Below are 26,545 nucleotides of genomic sequence, written 5' to 3'. Positions count from 1 at the left end.
AAGGAACGCCGGGTACAAAACATCCCCGTAAAACGGCCACGGATCGAGAGGCGGGACCCACCCCGGAGAAGAAGGGCTGCCAATGTTTACATTCTCCCCGACCCCAATATTGATCATCATTGCTTTTCAAAATATGGACGGAGGCCACTCTGTCGAGTCCGTAAGTCTCTCAGGAACGAAAAAATTCATTATTATTGTATATAGAAAAAGCACAATTGTTTTTTTTGTCTCTTTTCTTCCGGTGGAGCTTGGGGCAAAGGCACAATGATCCTCCAAGAACGTTAACGTTTTGTCCTCCGTCGAATGGCAGAGCGATTCCGCGTCTCTTTTTTGTCATCCGCGACTCCGTCGGCTTCCTCTTTTGCGCTTTTTCTGTTTTCTCTCTCCTTTTTTTTTTTCCTTTTCTGCCTTCCTTTTCCCCCTTGGTCGTTCATCAGCTGACCATGGGCTCCACGTCTGCTTCCCGGTCGAACTCGTCTTGGATCTCGTCCGTGTTTCCTGAGTCGCTGCTGGCCACCGAACTGGGCGACGGGGTGTTTCTGCGCAGAATGGAGAAAACAATTACAATAATGATAACAACGCCAACAATTTATTTATTTCTATCTTGCTTTTCTCCTGGATCGGATCAAAAACCAGTGAACAGGTAAACAGGGTTGCTGTGAGTTTTCTGGGCTGTTCTGGCCGTTTTCCAGAAGCATTCTCTCCTGACATTTTGCCCACATCTATGGCAGGCACCCCCAGAGGTTGTGAGGTCTGTTGGAAACAAGGCAAGTGGACTGTATATATATATATTGCTATGGCCCAGTGTGTGTATATTAATGTGTGTATATATATTTGTGTATATTAATGTGTGTATATATTTGTGTATATGTGGTTTTGCACATGTATTGTAATGTATTTTTTATTTCTTGGCTTTTTAAGTCCCTTGCGCTGTGTTTTTCAACGTTTTTATGAGTGATGGTCACTTGTTGGCCTGATAAGTGCATTGTGTCCAAATTGGGTGTTTTTGAGTTATGTTAATCCCACAAACGAACATTACATTATTATTTATAAAATTATAATTATTTATATTGATATTATTATATTATAATTATTTACATTATAGTATTATTATAATATATTATTATTATTATATTTATTTATAATCATATTATATATTTATATTTATATTATTCTATATCTGTGGAAAGATGCCCAGGTTTGGAGAAAGAACTCTTGTCTGTTGGAGACAAGTGTGAATGTTGCCATTGGCCAGCTTGGTTAGCACTGAATGACCTTGCAGCTTCAAAGCCTGGCTGCTTCCTGTCTCGGGGAATCCTTTGTTGGGAGACCCTTGATTGCTTCCTGACTGGAATTCCCCTGTTTTCTGAGTTTTGCTCTTTATTTACTGTCCTGATTTTGGAGTTTTGTGTTCACTGTCATGGTTTCCTCCTTTCTGTTGACATTATCCCCGCCCACTCTCCCCTTGAGAGTATATATAGCCAGTGGGAGGGGCTACTGCCTCAGTTCCTTTCATCCGCCTCTATCGCAGCAGCTAGGAATTTTATTATTGCAGGACACAGTAATGCCGGACCATTCTCAGAACCACCTTGTCAGGTTACACACATGCCACGTCCCTATGAACCCTGACAAGGTGGTTCTGAGAATGGTCGGATATTTCTGTGTCCTCCAATAATAAAATTCCTAGCTGCTGCAAAAGCGGCGGATGAAAGGAACTGAGGCAGTAGTCCCTCCCACTGGCTATATATGAGGCAGTAGCCCCTCCCACTTTTAGGAGGTAGCCCCGCCCACTCTCCCCTTGAGAGTATATATATAAGTTATATATTAGGGCTGGGCGGTTTCGTTTCGTAATTTCGTAATTCGTTAAAAATTCGTTATTTTTTTTTATAACGAAGCGATATTGAACCATTCAGGAGCAACTAAAAAACGAAACGAATTTTTCCAATTCGTTTCGTAATTCTTTCGTAATTGTTTCGTTATTGATTCGTTATTATTTCCGCATGTCTGGTGCAAGTTTTAGGGTTGCTGTTTGTTTTCTCAGTGAAAAAAAAATATAATTATCACACCAACAGTCAACAACAAAGGGAGAGGGAAGCTTCAGAAGTTTTTTTAGCGTATTGCGCGATCGCGGCCGCCATTAACGAATCGATTCGTAATTGTTTCGTAATTGTTTTATTATTTCCGAAATTTCGTAAATATCGGACTTTTTTAAAGGAAAATTTCGGAATTCTTTTAAATAACGAAATGCAAAAAACCCCTAAAAACGAATCGAGTTTAGAAACAAATTTTTCCGTGTTTGGACAGCCCTATTTTATATATATATATATATATATATATATATATATATATATATATATGTGTGTGTGTGTGTGTGTGTGTGTGTGTGTGTGTTTTCTAGAAGATTCCAAACTGTCTGCGCAGGCGCAGGAAATATGTGCGATTCACAGGGACCATGATGGGGAAATAATAATGATAATAACATACCTTTCGGCCGAGCCTTTGATGAGGCGCCGGCAGGTCTCCATCTGGACATCGAGGCCCCGCTTCATGCTGCACATCTCCATGTATTCGTGGAGGTGGCGGTTCATGTCGCTCTTGGCCGTCGCCAGCTCCAGCTGCACCAAAACCAGGGGGAGAAAGACAGTCAGAGGGGGGAATCCTCTCGATTAAGAGGGGACCCTTGGACAGCAAGGTGGTTCAATGGAGTCTCATGCCATCCCCGGGCAGGGCTGGGGAATCCTTGGCCTACACCTCCTCCCAACCTTTCCCCCGTTGGCAAGCGTTTGGGACTTGAAATCCCAGATAAATAGAGGACCAAATGTCTGCCCTCTCTCAGGTTCCTCTGCCTTTCCCTCTCTGCTCACCTCAATCTGCCCGATGGTTTCCTGGTATTCTTTGTCTCTTGTCTTGAAGAAGGACTCAGTTTCATGGATCAGGTTGCCCAGGTTCTCCTCTTGCTGAAAGGGAGGGAAAGAGAACGCGCAATTGGAGGAGGAGGAGGAGGAGTGTGTCTTGAGACACACCATCAGGCACAGGGGATCCCCCCAAAGAAGTCCCATATCCCCATGTTGACTTGAGTCTAATGCACCATCGAATCCATTTGCAAAATCCTGAAACCCACTGTTATATTTATATTACTATTAATAAAAAATATAGATTATAGATTATTTATATTAATATTATTATATTATATGTAATATAATATTACATATAATATAATATTAATATAATATATATCATTGTTTGAGTCCAGAGTGATCTCTGGATGTAGGTGAACTCCAACTCCAAAACCAAAGGGCACTGTCCACCAAACCCTTCTAGTATTTTCTAATGGTCATGGGAGTTCTGTGTGCCAAGTTGGGTTCAATTCCATCATTGGTGGAATTCAGAATACTCTTTGATTGTAGGTGAACTACAATCTCAACGGTCAAGGTCTATATTCCCCAAACTCCACCAGCGTTCACATTTTGGCATATTGAGTATTTGTGCCAAATTTGGTCCAGATCCATCATTGTTTGAGTCCACAGTGCTCTCTGGATGTAGGTGAACTACAACTCCAAAACTCAAGGTCAATGCCCACCAAACCCTTCTAGTATTTTCTGATGGTCATGGGAGAACTGTGTGCCAAGTTTGGTTCAATTCCATCCTTTGTGGAATTCAGAATGCTCTTTGATTGTAGGTGAACTATAAATCCAGCAACTACAACTCCCAAATGACAAAATCATCCCCCCCCCCCATCCCACCAGTATTCAAATTTGGGCGTATAGGTTGAGAAACACTGGAATAGAGTGAAGACCACCCTTCGTAAACAGGTCCATGTTGCATCGGGACGAATATTCAAGCCCTGATTAGCAGAGCGGAGAGTCTTCCTTGAAGAGGCCTAACGAGAGCGAGGGAGCTGCCTGGAGTCAACGAGCCTCCGTTCCTGATCTCCGCCGACAAGGCAAATCTACCCTTTTCCTTGTGTAATTTTCAGTTAGAAGGGACTTAAGCCTCTTAAAACCGCCGGAGTGACAGCTCGCTAGGCCTCAAGCGCATAATGCGCCACTGTAATGCCGCACTTCTCTCTCTCTCCCTTATAGATACAGAGGGCTGTATGCAAATCGTCTCTCACTAATGCCAGTCCCGTAATCTCTCGCCATTTCGGGGAAAAAGTCCCATAATCTTTCGCCATTTCAGGCAACGCTAACCTTGCGGTGCTGGCGAAACATTTCCTTCCTGTCGCCATGCGCACACACCTAGGTCAAGGCTTTTGTGACCCCACGAAACATGCACAAACCACCCAACTTTGTGTCTCAAAACACTCAGAAGGTGAAAGCGTAACACAAGAGGGGCACATCCGTTCAACACAATATTCCAAAAGTTGTTGATGATGATAATAATAATGAGGATATGAATAATGAGTATATAGTGCTTGTAGTAAGAATACGACGACGACTACTACTACTACTACTACTACTAATAATAATAATAATAATAATAATATGATGATGATGGTGATCATCATATTAATCAAAAAGATAATATAATTCAAAAAGAATTCAAAAAGATAATATAACAACAACGACAACAATGACGACAACAGGGTGTTGGGAATGTGTGGGACGGGTGGGTGGAGAGTCACCCTAAAGACTTCTTTTTCCCCTCCCCTCCTCAAAATAATTCTAAAAGATAATTACGACGTGGAGCTATCCTACCCTGGGCTTCCTTAAAAAAGCCCTCTCTTTTCTCTTTGCGTATTATTATTAATGGTAGTAATCGCAGCAAACAAAAATAAAAGCCTTGTTCTCAGAAAATGACTACCGCCTATTTACCTCTCCTCTAGAATAGAAACAACTTTAAGGAAACATTAAACCCATAGCAGAAAGGTATGAGGGGGGAAAGGGCACCAAATCAAGAGAAAAGAGAGGGCTTTTTTAAGGAAGCCCAGGGAGATAGTGCCAGGTCGATCGCTCTTTCTACCCTGGGAAGTGGGAAGCCTCCTTAAATGCCTTCGAAAGCTGTGTGCAGGGAGAGAGCACACACTTGTAGTGCCTGTCTCCTCTAGAGTAGAAACAGCTGTAACGAAACACTAAACCCAGTCTCCTCTACAGACAGAAGGGAAACAATTGCAGAAAGAGTAGTGTCTTAACTCTGATGCTTTTAATCCAGGTCTTAAGGAAGGATATAAGAACAAACAATGCCTAAAACGATGAGAAGGAGAGCCTAGAAAGTCCCACCCCCCTATAGGGTGCTTCCTTAACTCCACTGCTGAAACCCAGGCTCCCTTGAAGAGAAGGAAAGGAAAGGGTCCCAGGAACGCCAGCTGGTCAGATCTAGCCGTATTTTTTGGCAAAACACCAAAAACGGCTATCCGGATTCCCGTTCGTTTTCGGGAGAGCGCAAAAACAGATACTGGAATCCGGCCAGCAGAAATGGATCAGGATTCAGCCGAAATGCACAAGCCTAAGTGGTGCCTCGAAGGGTCCGGGCCCATGCCTCACCTCTCCTCCTTGGAGCTCAATGCTGGGGTTGCAGTTCGTGAAGTCCTCCCAGAGCAGAAGCGTGTCCTCGTTCTCCTCCCACGTCAGGCTGTCGCAGTCGTCATCAAAGTCAAAGGTCTCCCGCCTGGAGGAAAGAGAGGAGATTGCGTTACCTTGGAGCGGGGTGGACGTTACATTCACCCATTTACTAGAAGTGTGCATTTTTGCGTTTGCCTCGTAATTCGTATCAAACTCGTCAAATTTTGTACTTACGAGGCGATACCCGACACGCGAGCATGGCCCACGCCAAAAATTTACGAATCGAAACTGACTCCAAACTGATCCCCAGTTTTGTAATGACTTATTAATAACTTTTTAATGGATTGCATGGCCTGAACGTTTACATTTAAAACCGAAGGTTCCACCGCTTCCCTCCAGGTGGCGCTGTGCATTAAGCCAAAGAGGAAGAAGAAAAAAGGACAGAATGGAGAATGAGAGAAAGAAGGGAGGGAGGGAGGGAGGGAGGGAAAAAAGTGGCCCTCCTGAAATAGCCACATGAAATATGACAGGTATGGGCAAATCAAGGTCCGGGGGCCAGATGCAGCCCCTTGGGCACTCCTCTCCCACACATTCCTATCCTTTCTTTCTTCCCTTCCTCTTTCTCCCTCCTTCCTTCCCTTCCACCCTTTCATTCTTCCCTCCCTTTTGTCTTTCCTTCCTTCTCTTTCCTTCCTCCTTACCTCCCTCTTTCTCTTTCCTTCACTTCCTTCTTTTCGTCTTTTGTTCCTTGCCTCTTTCCTCCCTCCTTCCCTTCCCTTTTGTCTTTCCTTCCTTCTCTCTTTCCTACCTCCTTACCTCCCTTTTTCTCTTTCCATCCTTCACTTCCTCCTTTTCGTCCTTTGTTCCTTCTCTCTTTCCTCCCTCCTTCCCTTCCTTTTGGTCATTTCTTCCTCCTCTCTTTCCTTCCTCCTTCCCATCCTTCCCTTCTGCCCTTCCCTCCCTTTTGTCTTTCCTTCCTTTCTCTCTTTTCATCCTTCACTTCCACCTTTTCGTCCTTTGTTCCTTGCCTCTTTCCTCCCTCCTTCCCTTCCCTTTTGTCTTTCCTTCCTTCTCTCTTTCCTTCCTCCCTCCCTCCATTCCCTACCACCCCTTCGTCCTGCCTTCCTTCTCTCTTTCCTTCCTCCTTCCCATCCTTCCCTTCCGCCCTTCCCTCCCTTTTGTCTTTGCTTCCTTCTCTCTTTTCTTCCTCCTTCCATCCCTCCCTCCTCTTCCTCCTTCCATCCTTCCCTTCCTCCTTTTTGTCCTTCCTTCTTCTTCCTTCCTTTTCTTCTGTCTTTCCGTTCTTCTCTCTTTCCTTTTTCCTTCAGTTCCTTCCTTCTCTTTTTCCTTCCTCCTTCCCTTTCTTCCATCCTTTTTTCCTTTTCTTTTGTCCTTCCTTCCCTCTTCCTTCCCTCTCTCCCTCTTTCTCCTTCTTTCCTTCTCTTTCCCTCCCTCCCTTCCACCCTTTTGTTCTTCCCTCCCCTTTGTCTTTCCTTCCTTCTCTCTTTCCTTCCTCCTTACTTCCCTCTTGCTCTTTCCATCCTTCACTTCCACCTTTTCGTCCTTTGTTGTTTGCCTCTTTCCTCCCTCCTTCCCTTCCCTTTTGTCTTTCCTTCCTTCTCTTTCCTCCCTCCCTCCATTCCCTTCCACCCTTTCGTCCTGCCTTCCTTCTTGCTTTCCTTCCTCCTTCCCATCCTTCCCTTCCACCCTTTCCGTCCTTCTCTCTTTCCTTTTTCCTTCCCTTTCTTCCTTCTTTTTCCTTCCTCCTTCCCTTCCATCCTTTTTTTCCTTTTCTTTTGTCCTTCCTTCCCTCTTCCTTCCCTCTCTCCCTCTTTTTCCTTCTATCATTCTTTCTTTCTCTCTTTCCCTTCCTTCCTTCTTTCCGTCACCGGGAAGGTCCTCCTAGCAGGGAGTCCTAGTGTGTGGCCCCCAAGTTAGAAAGTTTGCCCAGGCCTGAAATATCACTATATTTATAATATATATATATATATAGAGAGAGAGAGAGAGAGAGAGAGAGAGAGTAATATATGATATATAATATTAATAATTATTTATGATATTTAACATTAATATATTTATAATAATATATATTATATATTATATGTATAAAAATATAATATTATATATATGATATATAATATTAAGATATTTATAATATATATAGAGAGAGAAATATATGATATATAATATTAATAATTATTTATGATATTTAATATTAATATATTTATTATATATATATAATATATATATAATAAATATATTAATATTAAATATCATAAATATCAAATAATATTTGATATTTATTTGATATTAATATTAATATCAATATTAATAATATTTGATATTTATTTGATATTAATATTAAATATCATAAATATCAAAAATATTATAAATATATTAATAATATATTTATAATATTTTTACTGAGGCATTGATGACCACGTTGTTTTGTCTTGTATTGTCTGTCGTGTATGTTGTGTTTTAACTAATTGTTATTGTTATATAAATTGCATTGTAAACCGCATTGAGTCGCCGAGTTAGGCTGAAAAATGTGGTATAAAAATAAAGCAAATAAATAAATAAATAAATAATATTAATATTTATTTATGATATTTAATATTAATATAATATATATATATAATGATATATAATATTAATAATTATTTATATATAATATTAATATCTTTATAATAATATATATTATATTATATATATAACAAATATATTAGGTTCTTGTGGGTTTTTTCGGGCTATAGAGCCATGTTCTAGAGGCATTTCTCTGGATGCTTGCCATAGATGCAGGCGAAATGTCAGGAGAAATGCCTCTAGAACATGGCCCTATAGCCCGAAAAAACCCACAAGAACCTAGTGATTCCAGCCATGAAAGCCTTCGACAATACAACAAATATATTAATATTATATATATGGTATTTAATATATGATATATAATATTAATAATTACAATAATGTTGTAATATAATATATTAAACGTTTTATATTATTATTATTATTGTTCTGACTGCCGTGACTTGAGGCCCAGACTCACAACGGAAGGCATTCTTGCCCCCTGAGCTCATTTCCTTCCCTGCAGACGGGGCAGGAAGTCGGGGTCAATGCTCGATACGGCTTGACCGCGCAATGAATAGGGCCGAGACTTGGCCGGACGCCCCACGGAGGCAGCAGCAACAGCAGCGTGGGAGCGCACAGGAAGCCTGGCTAACGTTGCATAGCCATGCTGTATCTCTGCAGCAAGTGGGAAGGATGCATGACACATCGGTGGCTCACTCCCAATGCAAGCTGATGACATCACTGACTATGATGTACTCAGCATTCCTCTGGCTCTCTCTCAGGAAGGTGGTCTTGCCTGCATTATTATTATTATTATTATTATTATTATTATTAATACCCCACTGCTTCACCAGGGGAAGAATATAGGACTTAGTGGTATAGTACAATATAATAATGTATAATACTAACATTGTGCTATGCTAATAACATATAATATTAATAATAATATAAGAAAATTATATATTATTATTATTATTATTATATATTATTATACCTATGGTCTTATTTCATAATATATTTTATTACACTATTAATAGTATATATTATATATTATTATTATATTACACTACCTATGGTTTTATTTCATAATATATTATATTCATTATTAATATAGTATAATAATTATTATATATTACTATACTTATGGCCTTATTTCATAATATATTTTATTACACTAATAATATATATTATTTTTATGTATATTACTATACTTATGGTCTTATTTCATAATATATTATATTATATTATTAATAGTATATATTATATAGTATTATTATATTATTATACCTATGTTATTATTTCATAATATATATTACATTCTTAATATATTATATTATATTATATTATATTATATTATAATTATTATATATTACTATACCTATGGTCTTATTTCACAATATATTATATTACATTATTAATATTACATATTATAATATTATTATTAGTTATTATAAACCTATGGTCTAATTTCATAATATATTAAATTACAACAGCAGCTGTTCCCTGCCACGTGTTGCTGTGGCCCAGTCTGCATATATGTGCTTTGTGTGTTTATCTGTGTGTGTATATATATTTGTGTATATGTGTTTATATTTGTGTTTGTGTGAATATATATATATGTGTGTGTATGTGTGTATATATATGTATGGGGGGTTGCACATGCGTAATAATATATTTTTTATTTTTTAGTTTTTTAAGTGTGTATGTGTGTGTATATATATGTATGGGGGGGGGGTTGTGCATGCGTCGTAATGTATTTTTTATTTTTTGGTTTTTTAAGTGTGTGTGTGTATGTGCGTATGTATATATATGTACGAGGGGTTGCGCATGCGTCGTAATGTATTTTTAATTTTTTTGGTTTTTTAAGTGTGTGTGTGTGTATATATATATGTACGAGGGGTTGCGCATGCGTCGTAATGTATTTTTAATTTTTTTGGTTTTTTAAGTGTGTGTGTGTGTGTATATATATGTACGAGGGGTTGCGCATGCGTCGTAATGTATTTTTTATTTTTTGGTTTTTTAAGTGTGTGTGTGTGTGTGTATATATATGTACGAGGGGTTGCGCATACGTCGTAATGTATTTTTAATTTTTTTGGTTTTTTAAGTGTGTGTGTGTGTGTGTATATATATATGTACGAGGGGTTGCGCATGCGTCGTAATGTATTTTTTATTTTTTGGTTTTTTAAGTGTGTGTGTGTGTATGTGTGTGTGTATATATATATGTATGGGGGGTTGCGCATGCATCATAATGTATTTTTTTATCTTTTGATTTTTTAAGTGTGTGTGTGTGTATATATATATATGTATGGGGGGGTTGCACATGCGTCGTAATGTATTTTTTCTTTTTTGGTTTTTTAAGTGTGTATGTGTATATATATATATATGTGTGTGTGTGTGTGTGTGTGTATGGGGGTTGCGCATGCGTCGTAATGTATTTTTTTCTTTTTTGGTATTTTAAGTCTCTTCCGCTGTGATTTTATGAGTGATGGTCATTATTGTGAGGTGTTATTGTGTCCAAATTTGGTTCTAAACTTGTTTTGTATCTAGGGGGCGCCCGCGTTTCTAATCTGAAAGGATTTCCAAAATTTCAGATTTCAAATTTTCGATATTTACAAAATTTCGTAAATATACAAATTGATTTGTTAATGGCGGACGCGATTGCGCAATACGCGAAAAAAAAACCTAAAAAAAATAACTTTCGTAATTATTTTTCAAAAATAATTACGAAAAATGGGGAAATTGTTTCGATTCTTCATTACTCCTCACACTATTCCTGCATGGCTCGATATTGGATCAAAGCTAATTTAAATATGAATTCATAACGACTTTAGAAACTAACGAACACGATCCACCAAGCCTAATGTGTATGCGTGTGTGTGTATTCGCTATGGGTGGCATAGGGAGTGGATTTCCCTTCCGAAGATTGTTTGTAACTTCTGCCCAATGCCAACGTCGGGACATTGGATGGAAGCCACGGCCTCTCTCTTGCTTTGATGCCTTTCTTTCAGCTCAATTTGGGCCAAATTTCAACACAAGAGATCCGGGCGCGAGGTCGATGCCGCGGGCCACCCACTCTGCCCGCACGGAAACGGGAACCATCCAAAGCAAGCAAATCTAGCGGAGGCCCGTTTGGTCTGTGCCCACTCTGCTCGCACGGAAAGTGCAAATTTAGCGGAGGCCCGTTTGGTCTGCGGAGCTTGGCAGCACTCTTGCCCGAGAACCCCATCCCGGTCTCCCGTTCCCCGAAGACTCACAGCTGATTGAACATCCTCTTCATCTCGTCGGTGATGTTGAGCGAGGCGACTTCCTCGTCCGAGAAGCGGGCGTTGTCGGCGGCGGCGTCCCGCTCGGAGAGGTCGTCGTCCGAGAGGAGCTTCCGCTCCTTCTTCTTGGAGGCCACCTTGGGGTCAGAACAAGGGGGGTTTAGGCTGGAAAGGGTTCAAGGGGGGGGTCCCACCTGGATGTCACAAAGAGGGGGGAGATGGGGGAGCAAACTGGGATTGGCACAAACCATCAAAAGCAAGCGTTGGGCGCTTTGAGGCTGGGAGATGCCGCCGGGACTACAGCCGGCCATGCGAAGGATAGGAGACACAAGCAGCTAGGGGCAACAAGCTCTTGGCTTTCCTGGCTTAGAACCACATGAAATCGTGCCGTCTCCCTGAAACTCTGGGATGAAACTACAAAGCTAGGGACAACAAGCTCTTGGCTTTATGGCTTAGAACCACATGAAATCGTGCCGTCTCCCTGAAACTCTGGGATGAAACTACAAAAGCTAAGGACAGCAAGCTCTTGGCTTTACTGGCTTAGAACCACATGAAATCGTGCCGTCTCCCTGAAACTCTGGGATGAAACTACAAAAGTTAGGGACAACAAGCTCTTAGCTTTACTGGTTTAGAACCACATGAAATCATGCCGTCTCCCTGAAACTCTGGGATGAAACTACAAAAGCTAAGGACAGCAAGCTCTTGGCTTTACTGGCTTAGAACCACATGAAATCGTGCCGTCTCCCTGAAACTCTGGGATGAAACTACAAAAGCTAAGGACAGCAAGCTCTTGGCTTTACTGGCTTAGAACCACATGAAATCGTGCCGTCTCCCTGAAACTCTGGGATGAAGCTACAAAAGCTAGGGGCAACAAGCTCTTGGCCTTATTGGTTTAGAACCACATGAAATCGTGCCGTCTCCCTGAAACTCTGGGATGAAACTACAAAAGCTAAGGACAGCAAGCTCTTGGCCTTACTGGTTTAGAACCACATGAAATCGTGCCGTCTCCCTGAAACTCTGGGATGAAACTACAAAAGCTAAGGACAACAAGCTCTTGGCTTTACTGGCTTAGAACCACATGAAATCGTGCCGTCTCCCTGAAACTCTGGGATGAAACTACAAAAGCTAAGGACAGCAAGCTCTTGGCTTTACTGGTTTAGAACCACATGAAATCGTGCCGTCTCCCTGAAACTCTGGGATGAAACTACAAAAGCTAAGGACAGCAAGCTCTTGGCTTTACTGGCTTAGAACCACATGAAATCGTGCCGTCTCCCTGAAACTCTGGGGTGAAACTACAAAAGCTAGGGACAACAAGGTCTTGGCTTTACTGGCTTAGAACCACATGAAATCGTGCCGTCTCCCTGAAACTCTGGGGTGAAACTACAAAAGCTAGGGACAACAAGGTCTTGGCTTTACTGGCTTAGAACCACATGAAATCGTGCCGTCTCCCTGAAACTCTGGGGTGAAACTACAAAAGCTAGGGACAACAAGGTCTTGGCTTTACTGGCTTAGAACCACATGAAATCGTGCCGTCTCCCTGAAACTCTGGGGTGAAACTACAAAAGCTAGGGACAACAAGGTCTTGGCTTTCCTGGCTTAGAACCACATGAAATCGTGCCGTCTCCCTGAAACTCTGGGATGAAACTACAAAAGCTAAGGACAACAAGCTCTTGGCTTTACTGGTTTAGAACCACATGAAATCGTGCCGTCTCCCTGAAACTCTGGGATGAAACTACAAAAGCTAAGGACAGCAAGCTCTTGGCTTTACTGGCTTAGAACCACATGAAATCGTGCCGTCTCCCTGAAACTCTGGGATGAAACTACAAAAGCTAAGGACAGCAAGCTCTTGGCTTTACTGGTTTAGAACCACATGAAATCGTGCCGTCTCCCTGAAACTCTGGGATGAAACTACAAAAGCTAAGGACAGCAAGCTCTTGGCTTTACTGGCTTAGAACCACATGAAATCGTGCCGTCTCCCTGAAACTCTGGGGTGAAACTACAAAAGCTAGGGACAACAAGGTCTTGGCTTTACTGGCTTAGAACCACATGAAATCGTGCCGTCTCCCTGAAACTCTGGGGTGAAACTACAAAAGCTAGGGACAACAAGGTCTTGGCTTTACTGGCTTAGAACCACATGAAATCGTGCCGTCTCCCTGAAACTCTGGGGTGAAACTACAAAAGCTAGGGACAACAAGGTCTTGGCTTTACTGGCTTAGAACCACATGAAATCGTGCCGTCTCCCTGAAACTCTGGGGTGAAACTACAAAAGCTAGGGACAACAAGGTCTTGGCTTTCCTGGCTTAGAACCACATGAAATCGTGCCGTCTCCCTGAAACTCTGGGATGAAACTACAAAAGCTAAGGACAACAAGCTCTTGGCTTTACTGGTTTAGAACCACATGAAATCGTGCCGTCTCCCTGAAACTCTGGGATGAAACTACAAAAGCTAAGGACAGCAAGCTCTTGGCTTTACTGGCTTAGAACCACATGAAATCGTGCCGTCTCCCTGAAACTCTGGGATGAAACTACAAAGCTAGGGACAACAAGCTCTTGGCTTTACTGGTTTAGAACCACATGAAATCGTGCCGTCTCCCTGAAACTCTGGGATGAAACTACAAAAGCTAAGGACAACAAGGTCTTGGCTTTACTGGTTTAGAACCACATGAAATCGTGCCGTCTCCCTGAAACTCTGGGATGAAACTACAAAAGCTAAGGACAGCAAGCTCTTGGCTTTACTGGCTTAGAACCACATGAAATCGTGCCGTCTCCCTGAAACTCTGGGATGAAACTACAAAAGCTAAGGACAGCAAGCTCTTGGCTTTACTGGTTTAGAACCACATGAAATCGTGCCGTCTCCCTGAAACTCTGGGATGAAACTACAAAAGCTAAGGACAGCAAGCTCTTGGCTGTACTGGCTTAGAACCACATGAAATCGTGCCGTCTCCCTGAAACTCTGGGATGAAACTACAAAAGCTAGGGACAACAAGCTCTTGGCTTTACTGGCTTAAAACCACATGAAATCGTGCCGTCTCCCTGAAACTCTGGAATGAAACTACAAATGGTAAGACAACTTAGGCCGATACGTCCAACCTGCGGCCCTTCTGGTGTTTTGGACTTCGATTCCCCAAATTCCTGGCCATTCAGCAAGCTGGAGCTGGAGTCCCAAACACACCAAGGGCCGCAAGTTGGACACCTCGGCCTAAGTTGTCTTACCGTTTGTAGTTTCATCCCGGAGACTCGTTTAGTTTCAGGGAGACGGCACGATTTCATGTGGTTCTACGCCACTGACCTCCTGACTCCTTGAACGTCATCCTGGCCTATCGATGGAAGGAGATTTGAGCAGCAGCGGTCTCCTCAATGTCGGTTACATTTTACCTCACTGTTCCCCAAATCAGAGATCTGGAGGATTCGAACCAAATGGGCCCTGATGATACTCTGGTGAAATCACCATCATCATGTTTATTTATATGGGCTGCAGTGACACAATGGGTTAAACCCTTGTGCTGCTGAACTGCTGACCTGGAGGTTGGCAGTTTGAATCCGCGAGACGGGGTAAGCTCCTGCCGTTACCCTAGCTCCTGCCTACCTAGTAGTTCGAAAACAATGTGAGCGGATCAATAGATAGTGACACAATGGGTCAAACCCTTGTGCTACTAAACTGCTGACCTAGAAGTTGGCAGTTCGAATCCGCAGGACGGGGTAAGCTCCTGCCGTTACCCTAACTCCTGCCTACCTAGTAGTTCGAAAACAATGTGAGCGGATCAATAGATAGTGACACAATGGGTCACTTGTGCTACTGAACTGCTGACCTAGAAGTTGGTAGTTCGAATCCACAGGACGGGGAAATTCCTGCTATTACCCTACCTCCTTGCCTACCTAGTAGTTTGAAAACAATGTGAGCGGATCAATAGATAGTGACACAATGGGTCAAACCCTTGTGCTACTGAACTGCTGACCTAGAAGTTGGCAGTTTGAATCCGCAGGACAGGATAAGCTCCTGCCGTTAACCTAGCTCCTGCCTACCTAGTAGTTCGAAAACAATGTGAGCGGATCAATAGATAGTGACACAATGGGTCAAACCCTTCTGGTACTGAACTGCTGACCTAGAAGTTGGCAGTTTGAATCCGCAGGACGGGATAAGCTCCTGCCGTTACCCTAGCTCCTGCCTACCTAGTAGTTCGAAAACAATGTGAGCGGATCAATAGATAGTGACACAATGGGTCAAACCCTTGTGCTACTGAACTGCTGACCTAGAAGTTGGTAGTTCGAATCCAGAGGACGGGATAAGCTCCTGCCGTTACTCTAGCTCCTGCCTACCTAGTAGTTCAAAAACAATGTGAGCGGATCAATAGGTACAGGTACTAAAAGCCACCCATGAGGACATGCCAACAATTTGACAACAGACAACAGGCTCCTCGGCATGGAAAATGAGCACCTCCCCATAGTTGGAAGTTGAGCAAAGTCTCCAGATGCCGGAGATGAAAAGGGGGAAGCCTTTGCCTCTGTCTGTGTAATGTCTGTCCTTGTTGTTGATTATATGTGTTCTGTAATCCGCTCAGGGAGATAGACTCGCACTCAACGAGCGGACATCCTGAAACTGGAAATCCAAAACAGCGGTTTTCCCTTTCTCTCTATCTCCGTATTCCCTTCCCTAACACAGGACCGGACGGAGGGGGACCTAATCACCTGGAAGATCTTGGAAACGTCTTCGGAGTTGCGCTGCTGCGCTACATCGCACAGCTTGGCTGTGATATCGATTCGCCGGCAGATGTCCATGTCCACCTTCATGGCTTTCTCTTGGATCTTTGTGTCCAGGTCTGTCATGGGCTGCGGGAAGGACAGCAGGGGGTTATCTCCCATTCATACAGTCGGAGCAGGAAGAGGAGAAGAGGGAAAGGAGAAGAGATACCCGACAGTATCCCCGTCAAGGCTTTCCGGGGACAGGTGCTCACATCCCTGCAAGCCGAGGGATCGGGACAGAACGACCGCTCGAGAAACTGCCAATCCAAAGTCTCATGCCAATCATAATCCTATCACCAGGACTGTGGTGCCCCTGGCTGGGAGTCAGCTGCATTAAGATCACTACTGACTGAAATGTCATGAATTCGAAGCCAGCCCAGGTCGGAGTGAGCTTCCAACCAATTTGTGTAGCTTGCTGTTGACCTTTGCAGTCCCACTGTCAAGTAGGAAATTTAAGTACCACTTACGCGGGGAGGCAAATTTAACTAATTTACGAGGCCATAAAAATCTGGATGTGATAGAATACTATGAGACCTATCATCAAAAAGAAGTAGACGCCGAGAAGGCATTTGACAATTTGAATTGGGATTTTATGAAAACACTATTCAAAGAAATAGGTATCAGTCACCACTTTATGAATGCCATAGAAGCAATCTACAGCAGTCAAACAGCCACTATTTGGATCAACGGCCAACCATCAGAAGAAATAAGCATCAACAAAGGCACAAAAATCTCCAGGAAGTATGCAAAGAATGAGGAAGTACTTCATCAGTGTCACAAATGGACAGTGAAGTGATAGCTCCCCTGGTGGCCAGAAGCTGGAATGTTAAATGGCCTCTGTCTCTGTCTATGTATGTTGCGTGTCTATGGCACTGAATGTTTGCCATGTATATGTACATTGTAATCCGCCCCGAGTCCCCTGCGGGGTGAGAAGGGCGGGATATAAATACTGTAAATAAATAAACAAATAATAAATAAATTATCCTGTCTGTAAAAGACCTGAGAAGAGTTACAAACTAGGTTGAGTCAACCTTTACTAATAATATAATATAGTATATTGTATATACATAGAATATTTATAATACAGGGTTAGTCAAAATGCATAGGCCAATAAGCCATTCAATTGAATGGCTTATTGGCCTATGCATTTTGACTAACCCTGTATTATAATGTAATACAATATAATACTAGTAATAATAATTCAATATTATAATTATATATTTACGCGCGTGTAGGCCGCGCGGGGCTGCTCCCCCCTTGGCAGGCTCACGCTGCCTATCGGGCTCGATATATATTTACATTACGTGTAATATTACTAATAATATTACAATATAATTGTATAGTGCAATATAGTAATATATACTGATATTGTACTATGCTAATAATATAATATATTGTATGAAAATATATATTGTAAGCCGCTCTGAGTCCCCTTCGGGGTGAGAAGGGCGGCACATAAATGCTGTAAATAAATAAATAAATAAACCTTCTCATCAGTGGTAAATATCCACCAGCATTCGTGCAAGGCCATTAGGTTTCTCAGTTGTTAAACTGATATACCTAGATATGTCTTTGAACTGTCAGGGACAAAGATATGCCAGCACACAAACAACATACATATATAGAGAGCAGAGTTTCAGAAGAGTTCTTTCAGTTGCCCAAGGAACCTCTACTCTCCCTTCAAAACATATTGGTTTATATCAGGGGTCCTCAAACTACGACCCGCGGGCCACTTCCGGCCCACCAAGGGCACTTATCCGGCCCGTGGAGGAGGAGCGCCCCCCCCCCCACAGTGCCGTGAGCCAGTCAAGGGCAGCAGCTCCGCATGGCCTACTCGCGCGTAAAGCACCTCGCAAGGTGCTTTACGTGTGAGTAGGCCGCGTGGGGCTACTCCTCCCTTGGCAGGCTCACGCTGCCCATCGAGCCCGATGGGCAGTGTGAGCCAGCCAAGGGCAGCTGCTCTGCGTGGCCTACTCACACGTAAAGCACCTCGCGAGGTGCTTTACGCGCGTGTAGGCCGCGCGGGGCTGTTCCTCCCTTGGCAGGCTCCCTTGGAGGCTGCCCCGGCGCTCCATGCAGTCATGCCGGCCACATGACCTTGGAGGTGTCTACGGACAACGCCGGCTCTTCAACTTAGAACTGCAGATGAGCACCACACCCCAGAGTCAGACACGACTGGACTTCATGTCAGAGGAAAACCTTTAACTAGGAAAATTGTGGAAGATCCAGGGTGGGAGGAAAGAACTCTTGCCTGTCGGAGGTAGGTATGAATGTTTCAATTGGCCACCTTGATTACCATATCATAGCGTGACAGTTTTTAGGGAGAATCCTTTGTTGAGAGGTGGTTAGCTGGCCCTGATTGTTTCTTGTCTGGAGTTCCCCTGTGTTTGAGTGTTGTTCTTTATTTACAGTTATAATACAGGGTTAGTCAAAATGCATAGGCCAATAAGCCATTCAATCGAATGGCTTATTGGCCTATGCATTTTGACTAACCCTGTATACAGTTTTTGTAATACTGGTAGCCAGATTTTGTTCAGACTAGAAATAGGAAGATTTCCCCTTCTCTGCTCCTGGAATTACTGCCTAAAGAGGGCTAGAAATAACCCCATCTAAGGGCCCTTCCACACAGCAAAATAAGATATGTGCAATGCGCATAGGGATTTTTTAATTGATTTTTTTTTAAAAAAAACTATAGTCCGGCTGGCCCTCCAACGGTCTGAGGGACAGTGAACTGGCCCCTGGTTTAAAAAGTTTGAGGACCCCTGGTTTATATCCTGCTCTCAAGAGACCCAAAATAAGCAGACTTCGTCAAATGTAACATAGTTGGTTTACTCACAAACTTCATGTATTCGGCCTATATAGGTACATTGCTTATCAGTCCAGTTACAGATAGGATTTGAAGGACTTTGTGTAGGTAACACAGGACATCTTTCTCATAATCAACAGTCCATAGTCTAAAGCAGTGGTCCCCAACCTTGTTTTGATCAAGACCACCAAGAAGGGGGAGGACGACGGAAAGAAATGGATAGAAAAGAGAAGGAGAAAGGAAGGGAAAGAGGGAAAGACAGAGAAGCGAAGGGGAAGAAAGAAGGGAAGAGAAAGACGGAAGGATATAAAAAGGAGAAGAGGAGAAAGGGAGAGAAAAAAAGAGGGAGAAAGAGAGAAAAGAAAAAGAAAGGGATAGAACACCTCGTAATCTAAGGCCCTGCTCTCGCTCCCATCAACTAGCGGGGACGAGAGACACGGCCTTCTCAGCTGTGGCCCCCCGCCTATGGAACACACTCCCAAATGAGGTAAGATCCACTTCCTCCCTCCTAGCTTTTAGAAAAAAATAATAATCATGGTTCTGGGGCCAGGCCTTCGGACAGTAGATGTATGTAGCATTTTAGAGCAGTGTTTCTCAATTTGGATGTCGGGACCCCTTTGGGGGTCGCGAGGGGCTGCAAAGGGGTCGCCAAAGACCATAAGAAAACATTGTATTTTCTGTATTGTCGAAGGCTTTCATGGCTGGAATCACTAGGTTCTTGTGGGTTTTTTCGGGCTATAGGACCATGTTCTAGAGGCATTTCTCCTGATGTTTCGCCTGCATCTATGGCAAGCATCCTCAGAGGTGTGAGGTCTGTTGGAAGTAGGACAATGGGTTTATATATCTGTGGAATGGCTGGGGTGGGGCAAGGAGCTCTTCTCTGCTGCAGTTAGGTGTGAATGTTTAGCTGATCACCTTCATTAGCATTTGAAGGCCTACCTGAGCCTGGGAAAATCTGTTGCTGGGAGGTGTTAATCTGTGCCTGGTTTTTTCCTCTCTGCTGTTTAGCTGTTGTTTAGCTGACTACTTCAACCAGAGAAGTCAGCCATAGCAGAGCACCTGATGAACCAGCCTGGACACAGCATATTATTTGAGAACACAGAAATGCTGGACCACACCAACAACCACCATGTCAGACTACACAGAGAAGCCATTGAAAATCCACAAGCATGTGGACAATTTCAACAGAAAGGAGGAGACCATGAAAATGAACAATATCTGGCTACCAGTATTAAAAAAACTCTAAAATCACAACAGCAAAACAACAAAGAGGAAAAAACCAGGCACAGATTAACACCTCCCAGCAACAGATTTTCCCAGGCTCAGGCAGGCCTTCAAATGCTAATGAAGGTGATCAGCTAAACATTCACACCTAACTGCAGCAGGGAAGAGCTCTTTGCCCCACCCCAGCCATTCCACAGATATATAAACCCATTGTCCTAATTCCAACAGACCTCTGAGGATGCTTGCCATAGATGCAGGCGAAACGTCAGGAGAAATGCCTCTAGAACATGGCTCTATAGCCCGAAAAAACCCACAAGAACCTATTGTATTTTCTGTTGGTCATGGGGGTTCTGTGTGGGAAGTTTGGTCCAATTCTATCGTTGGAGAGGTTCGGAATGTTATTTCATTGTGGGTGAACTATAAATCCCTCTCAAATGTTAAGGTCTATTTTCCTCAAACTCTTCCAGTGTTCACACTTTGGCATATTAAGTATTTGTATCAAGTTTGGTCCAGATCCACCAATGTTTGAGTCCACAGTGCTCTCTGGATGTAGGTGAACTACAACTCCTAAACTCAAAGTCAATGCCCACCAAACCCTCCCAGTATTTTCTCTTGGTCATGGGAGTTCGGTGTGCCAAGTTTGGTTCAATTTCATCATTGGTGGAGTTCAGAATGCTCTTTGATTGTAGGTGAACTATAAATCCCAGCAACTACAGCTCCCAAATGACAAAATCAATCCCTTCCCAACCCATATATTGGGTATTTGGGATTTGAAAATACATCCTGCCTATAAGATATTTACATTATGATTCATAACAGTAGCAAAATTACAGTTATGAAGTAGCAACGAGTCTCCCTAGGGGTGAGAAAGGCGGTATATAAATACTGTAAATAATAATAATAATAATAATAATAATAATAGTAATAATAATAATAGTAATAATAATAGTAATAATAATAATAATAGTAATAATAATAATAGTAATAATAATAATAGTAATAATAATAATAATAGTAATAATAATAATAATAATAATAGTAATAATAATAATAATAGTAATAATAATAATAATAATAGTAATAATAGTAATAATAATAATAATAGTAATAATAATAATAGTAATAATAATAGTAATAATAATAATAATAGTAATAATAATAATAGTAATAATAGTAATAATAATAATAATAATAATAGTAATAATAAAATAATAGTAATAATAATAATAATAATAGTAATAATAATAATAGTAATAATAATAATAATAGTAATAATAATAATAATAGTAATAATAATAATAATAATAATAGTAATAATAATAGTAATAGTAATAATAATAATAATAGTAATAATAATAATAGTAATAATAATAATAATAATAATAGTAATAATAAAAATAATAATAATAGTAATAATAATAATAATAGAAAAAGAGAGGGGAGAAAGAGCGAAAAAGAAAAATAGAGGGACCCCTGTCAAAGGGTCGTTTGACCCCCAAAGTGGTCGCGACCCACCGGTTGAGATCCGCTGCTTTAAAGACACAAGACAAAAATCCCCTTCCGGATTGGTGGTCTGCCCCGTGTATTCCTTCCAGGGGTGCAGCAAGGCTAGCTGGTGAGAAAAGCATTGTGGGATGGTGGAAAGCGGCCATTGAATGCATCGACACAGACCAAACAGGGAGCAGGAGGCAGGAGGGAATGGGCCCGATGCATTGGGTCGCTGGACCAGGCAGCCGCCAGACTTTCTGCAAAGCAGCGCTCGCTGGCATCGCGACGTTTTCATTCAGGAAGCTGTGGAGATGGCTTTGAAAGAGAAGATCGTGACACGTGTGGGGTACTTACGTCACTCATCAGGCCCTTGAAGACCACCAGCTCCGCTTTGAGCCTCTCGATCTTCTCGTTGAGCTCCTCCTGGAGAGCTTCGGCCTCCTGCGCTTCCTACGGAGGGAGAACGGCAACGAAAAGGTTGGAATGGGGCTGAGACAGGAATGGGATGGAGATCATCTGGGAATGTATCGGAGTCTCCTCCTATGGATGGATGGGCATCTGTCGGGAGGGATCGAATGGTGCCTGAATGATAGAAAGGGTCGGACTGTATGACTTTTGTGAGCTCCGTTGTAACCACATTGGAATATAGAGTGCCAGGTAATGCATTGGAGTCTTCTCATATGGAGGTTTTCCAAGCAGAGGCTATCTGTCAGGAGGGATCGAATGGTGCCTGAATGACAGAAAGGGGTCAGACTCTATGTCTTTTGCAGGTTCCTTTGCAAACACATTGGAATATAGACTGCCAGGGAATGCATTGAAGTCTCCTCATATGGAGGTTTTCCAAGCAGAGGCTATCTGTCAGGAGGGATCGAATGGTGCCTGAATGACAGAAAGGGGTCAGACTCTATGTCTTTTGCAGGTTCCTTTGCAAACACATTGTAATATAGACTGCCAGGGAATGCATTGAAGTCTCCTCATATGGAGGTTTTCCAAGCAGAGGCTATCTGTCGGGAGGGATCGAATGGTGCCTGAATTACAGAAACGGGTCAGATTGTATGACTTTTGTGAGCTCCGTTGCAACAGCATTGGATTATGGTGTGCCAGGGAATGCACTGGAGTCTCCTCATATGGAGGTTTTCCAAGCAGAGGCTGGGTGGACATCTGTCGGGAAGGATCGAAGAGTGTGTGAGTGGTAGAAAGAGGTCAGTCTAGATGACCTTTGGGAGTGGCTTTCCTTTTTAATGGATTGTAGTCTCCTTCTTTGGATATTTTGAAACAGAGGCTGGAGGGCCAAGGAATGCATTGGAGTCTCCTCATATGGAGGTTTTCCAAGCAGAGGCTGGGTGGACATCTGTCAGGAGGGATCGAATGGTGTCTGAACAATAAAAAGGCTATATGACTTTTGTGGGTTCCTTTGCCAGTTTCAATGGCATTGGAATATAGACTACGGAGGTTTACAAGCAAAGGCTGGATGGACATCTGTCGGGAAGGATCGAAAAGTGTGTGAGTGGTAGAAAGAGGTCAGTCTAGATAACCTTTGGGAGTGCCTTTCCTTTTTAATGGAATGTAGTCTCCTTCTTTGGATATTTTGAAACAGAGGCTGGGGGGCCATCTGTCAGGAGACATCAAATGGTGCCTGAGTGATAGAAAGAAGTCAGTTTAGATGAACTTTTTTAGTGGAACTTTTTGGGAGTCTCCTTCTTGGGTTATTTTGAAGCAGAGGCTGGATGGCCGTCTGTCAGGAGAGATTGAGTGGTGCCTGTGATATAGAAAGAGGTCAGTCTAGATGACCTTTAGGAGCACCTTCTTTAGTGGAACTTCTCGGGAGTCTCCTCTAGTTATTTTGAAACAGGTTGGGTGGCCATTTGTCAGGAGAGATCAAATGGTGTCGAAAGATATCAGTCTAGATCACCTTTAGTGGAATTTTTTGGGTGCCTCCTTCTTTGGTTATTTTGAAACAGAGACTGGATGGCCATCTGTCGGGAGGTCACAGAGACTCTGTGAGAAATCCTTGAAATACAGGCAATGTCAAAGGCATGACTTCATGGCTTGTGGATCTTAATTAAAGTGTTCTGTACTGAAAGGTTCAGAACAGGCAACACTGCATTATAGTGAACACCTTGGGTCTCGTTCCACGTAAAGGTCTATACTTATGTTTTTTGGGGAAGTTCTGTGCTCATGTTCATGGATTCATGCTTTGGAAGAAGTCCCTGTGTTCCTGGTTATGGATTAATGCCTATGTTTTGTTTCCTGGGTTTTTCATGTACCCATAGTACTTCTGGACTCTTGTGTGACACAAAGGTGAATCCATACCGGAGTATGGGGGAATGTGTCCCTGTTGGTTCTCCTGGATCTCTCAGCAGCTTTTGATACCTTTGACCATGGTATCCATCTGGGTTGTCTCACCAGGATGGGACTGGGAAGCCCTGTCTTACAGTGGCTCCGCTCCTTCCTGGAGGGCCATACCCAAGTTTTCTAGAAGATTCTAGAAGATTCAAACTGTTGATTCAAGTGCTGGGGGGACTCCTGTTCGGACCCCCGGCCATTAAACTGTGGGGTTCCTCAGGGTTCCATTTTGTCCCCCATCATGCTGTTTAATATAGACATGAAACCGGTGGGAGAGTCCATCCAGAGTTTTGGAGAAATATAGGTTGCTTACCTGTAACCATAGTTCCCCGAGTGGTCACTTGTGAATTCGCACATATGGTATTTCCTGCGCCTGCGCAAACAGTTTGGAATCTTCTAGACACTTTTAGGCGGTAGCCCCGCCCACTCTCCTGAGAGTATATATAGCCAGTGGGAATCTTTCTCTCATTTCTCTTCATCTTTGACTAGCGTTTCTGGACTGTGTGAGTACTTACTATTTTATTTTACTTTAATTGCGAACTGTCTGCACAGGCGCAGGAAATACCATATGTGCGATTCACAGGGACCACGATGGGGAACGGTGACACAGATATGCAGATGACATCCAGCTCTATACTCATTCCCACCTAAAACCGAGGAAGCTGTCCTGACTCTAAACCAATTCCTGTCATCAGTAATGAACGGGATGAAGGCAAAAACACTGAAACTTGGTCCAGACAAGACAGAGGTGCTCCTGGTCGGTTGGAAGGTAGATCAGGGAATAGGGTCTTAGTTTGAGGACCCCTAGTCTAAAGAGCTACAGCGAGGTTGCTTACTGCGGCTGGTTGTAGTTCTTTCGACCCCCCAGTTGCAGCAGCTCCATCGGCCAACCCTAACCCGAGCACAATTCAAAAAACTTGTGATGACCTTTGAAGCCCTAGAACAGTGTTTCTCAACCTGGGGGTCGGGGTCGCAATGGGGTGTCAGAGGGGTCACCAAAGACCACCAGAAAACAGTATTTTCTGTTGGTCATGGGGTTCTGTGTGGAAACTTTCGCCCAACCCTATAGTTGGTGGGGTTCAGAATGCTCTTGGATTGTACGTGAACTATAAATCCCAGCAACCGAAACTCCCAAATGTCAAGGTCTATTTTCCACAGATTCCACCAGTATTCACATTTGGACATATTGAGTATTCGTGCCAAGTTTGGTCCAGATCTATCACTGCCCAGTTTGGTCCAGATCTATCCCATCCTGGCGAGACAACCCAGATGAATACCATGGTCAAAGGTATCAAAAGTTGCTGAGATCCAGGAGAACCAACAGGGACACATTCCCCCGTACTCTGGTATGGATTCACCTTTGTGTCACACAAGAGTCCAGAAGTACTATGGGTACATGAAAAACCCAGGAAACAAAACATAGGCATAAATCCATAACCAGGAACACAGGGACTTCTTCCAAATCATGAATCCATGAACATGAACACAGAACTTCCCCAAAAAACTTAAGTGTAGACTTGTACGTGGAACGAGACCCAAGGTGTTCACGATAACGTAGCGTTGCCTGTTCTGACCCTTTCAATACACAACACTTTAGTTAAGATCCACAAGCCATGAAGTCATGCCTTCGACATCGCCTCTATTTCAAGAGTCTCTGTGACCTCCCGACAGATGGCCACAATGGTCTCTGGATGTAGGTGAACTACAACTCCCAAACTCAAGGCCAATGCCCATCAGACCCTTCCAGTATTTTCTGTTAGTCATGGGAGTTCTGTGTGCCAAGTTTGGAATTGTATTAAGGGGTCGCGGCATTAGGAAGGTTGAGAAACACAGCCCTAGAAGGTTCAGGTCGAGGCTATTTGGTTGACGGCCTCCCCTTGTACAAACCTCGGGCTCCGAGATCTTCAGGAGAGTCAAACTTACTACAGGTGAGACTCAAGCTTACCTCTTGCAGCGTCTCCACCATGGACTCCAAACTCATCCGCTTGGCCAGCTCCTCCTCCCATCTAGAAAAACAGAAGGATAGGAATGACGATTCGTTGGCAGAGAAAAAGTAGGAGCAGATAACCCAGAAAAGCTTGGACTACATGACGCTATCTCGAGCAAACGTCAACCCGCCAGGTGTTTTGGACTTCAATAACGTGGGTATCCTGATGATCCCTTGTTTGCCTTGCCTGCTAGAGCAGTGTTTCTCAACCTGGGGGTCGGGACCCCTAGAGGGGTCACGAGGGGGTGTCAGAGGGGTCGCCAAAGATCATCTGAAAACACAGTATTTTCTGTTGGTCATGGGGTTTCCGTGTGGGAACTTTGGTCCAATTCTGTCATTGGTGGGGTTCAGAATGCTCTTCGATTGTAGGTGAACTATAAATCCCAGTAACTACAACTCACAAGTGTCAATGTTTATCTTCCCCAAACTCCACCAGTGTCCACATTTGGGTATATTCAGTATCTGTGCCAAGTTTGGTCCAGAGCCATCCTTGTTTGAGGCCACAGTGCTCTCTGGATGGAGGTGAACCACAACTCCCAAACTCAAGGTCAATGCCCACCAAGGCCTTCCAGAATTTTCTGTTGGTCATGGGATTTCTGTGTGCCAAGACTGGTTCAATTCCA

General features: G+C 42.9%; 1 protein-coding gene across 1 annotated transcript in view; it reads right to left on the bottom strand.

Annotated features, from left to right (window-relative positions):
* Positions 1-215: 215 nt before the first annotated feature.
* IFFO2 (intermediate filament family orphan 2) overlaps positions 216-26,545 on the bottom strand; it is a 73,263-nt gene continuing 46,933 nt past the window's right edge. Inside the window, exons 2-9 of the mRNA XM_067472729.1 lie at positions 25,881-25,941; positions 21,944-22,039; positions 16,018-16,158; positions 11,324-11,469; positions 5,484-5,607; positions 2,865-2,957; positions 2,485-2,615; positions 216-539 (exon numbers count right to left, since the gene is read on the bottom strand). Coding sequence (XP_067328830.1) covers positions 434-539; positions 2,485-2,615; positions 2,865-2,957; positions 5,484-5,607; positions 11,324-11,469; positions 16,018-16,158; positions 21,944-22,039; positions 25,881-25,941 — 898 coding nt within the window. The 3' untranslated portion in view covers positions 216-433. The remainder of the gene's footprint in view (positions 540-2,484; positions 2,616-2,864; positions 2,958-5,483; positions 5,608-11,323; positions 11,470-16,017; positions 16,159-21,943; positions 22,040-25,880; positions 25,942-26,545) is intronic.

This window comes from Anolis sagrei, chromosome 13 (genome assembly GCF_037176765.1).
Source record: "Anolis sagrei isolate rAnoSag1 chromosome 13, rAnoSag1.mat, whole genome shotgun sequence".
In the NCBI taxonomy this organism is placed as follows: Eukaryota; Metazoa; Chordata; class Lepidosauria; order Squamata; family Dactyloidae; genus Anolis; species Anolis sagrei.
The sequence above is the reverse complement of the archived record's forward strand: the minus strand, read 5'-3'. Positions and strand labels throughout refer to the sequence as shown.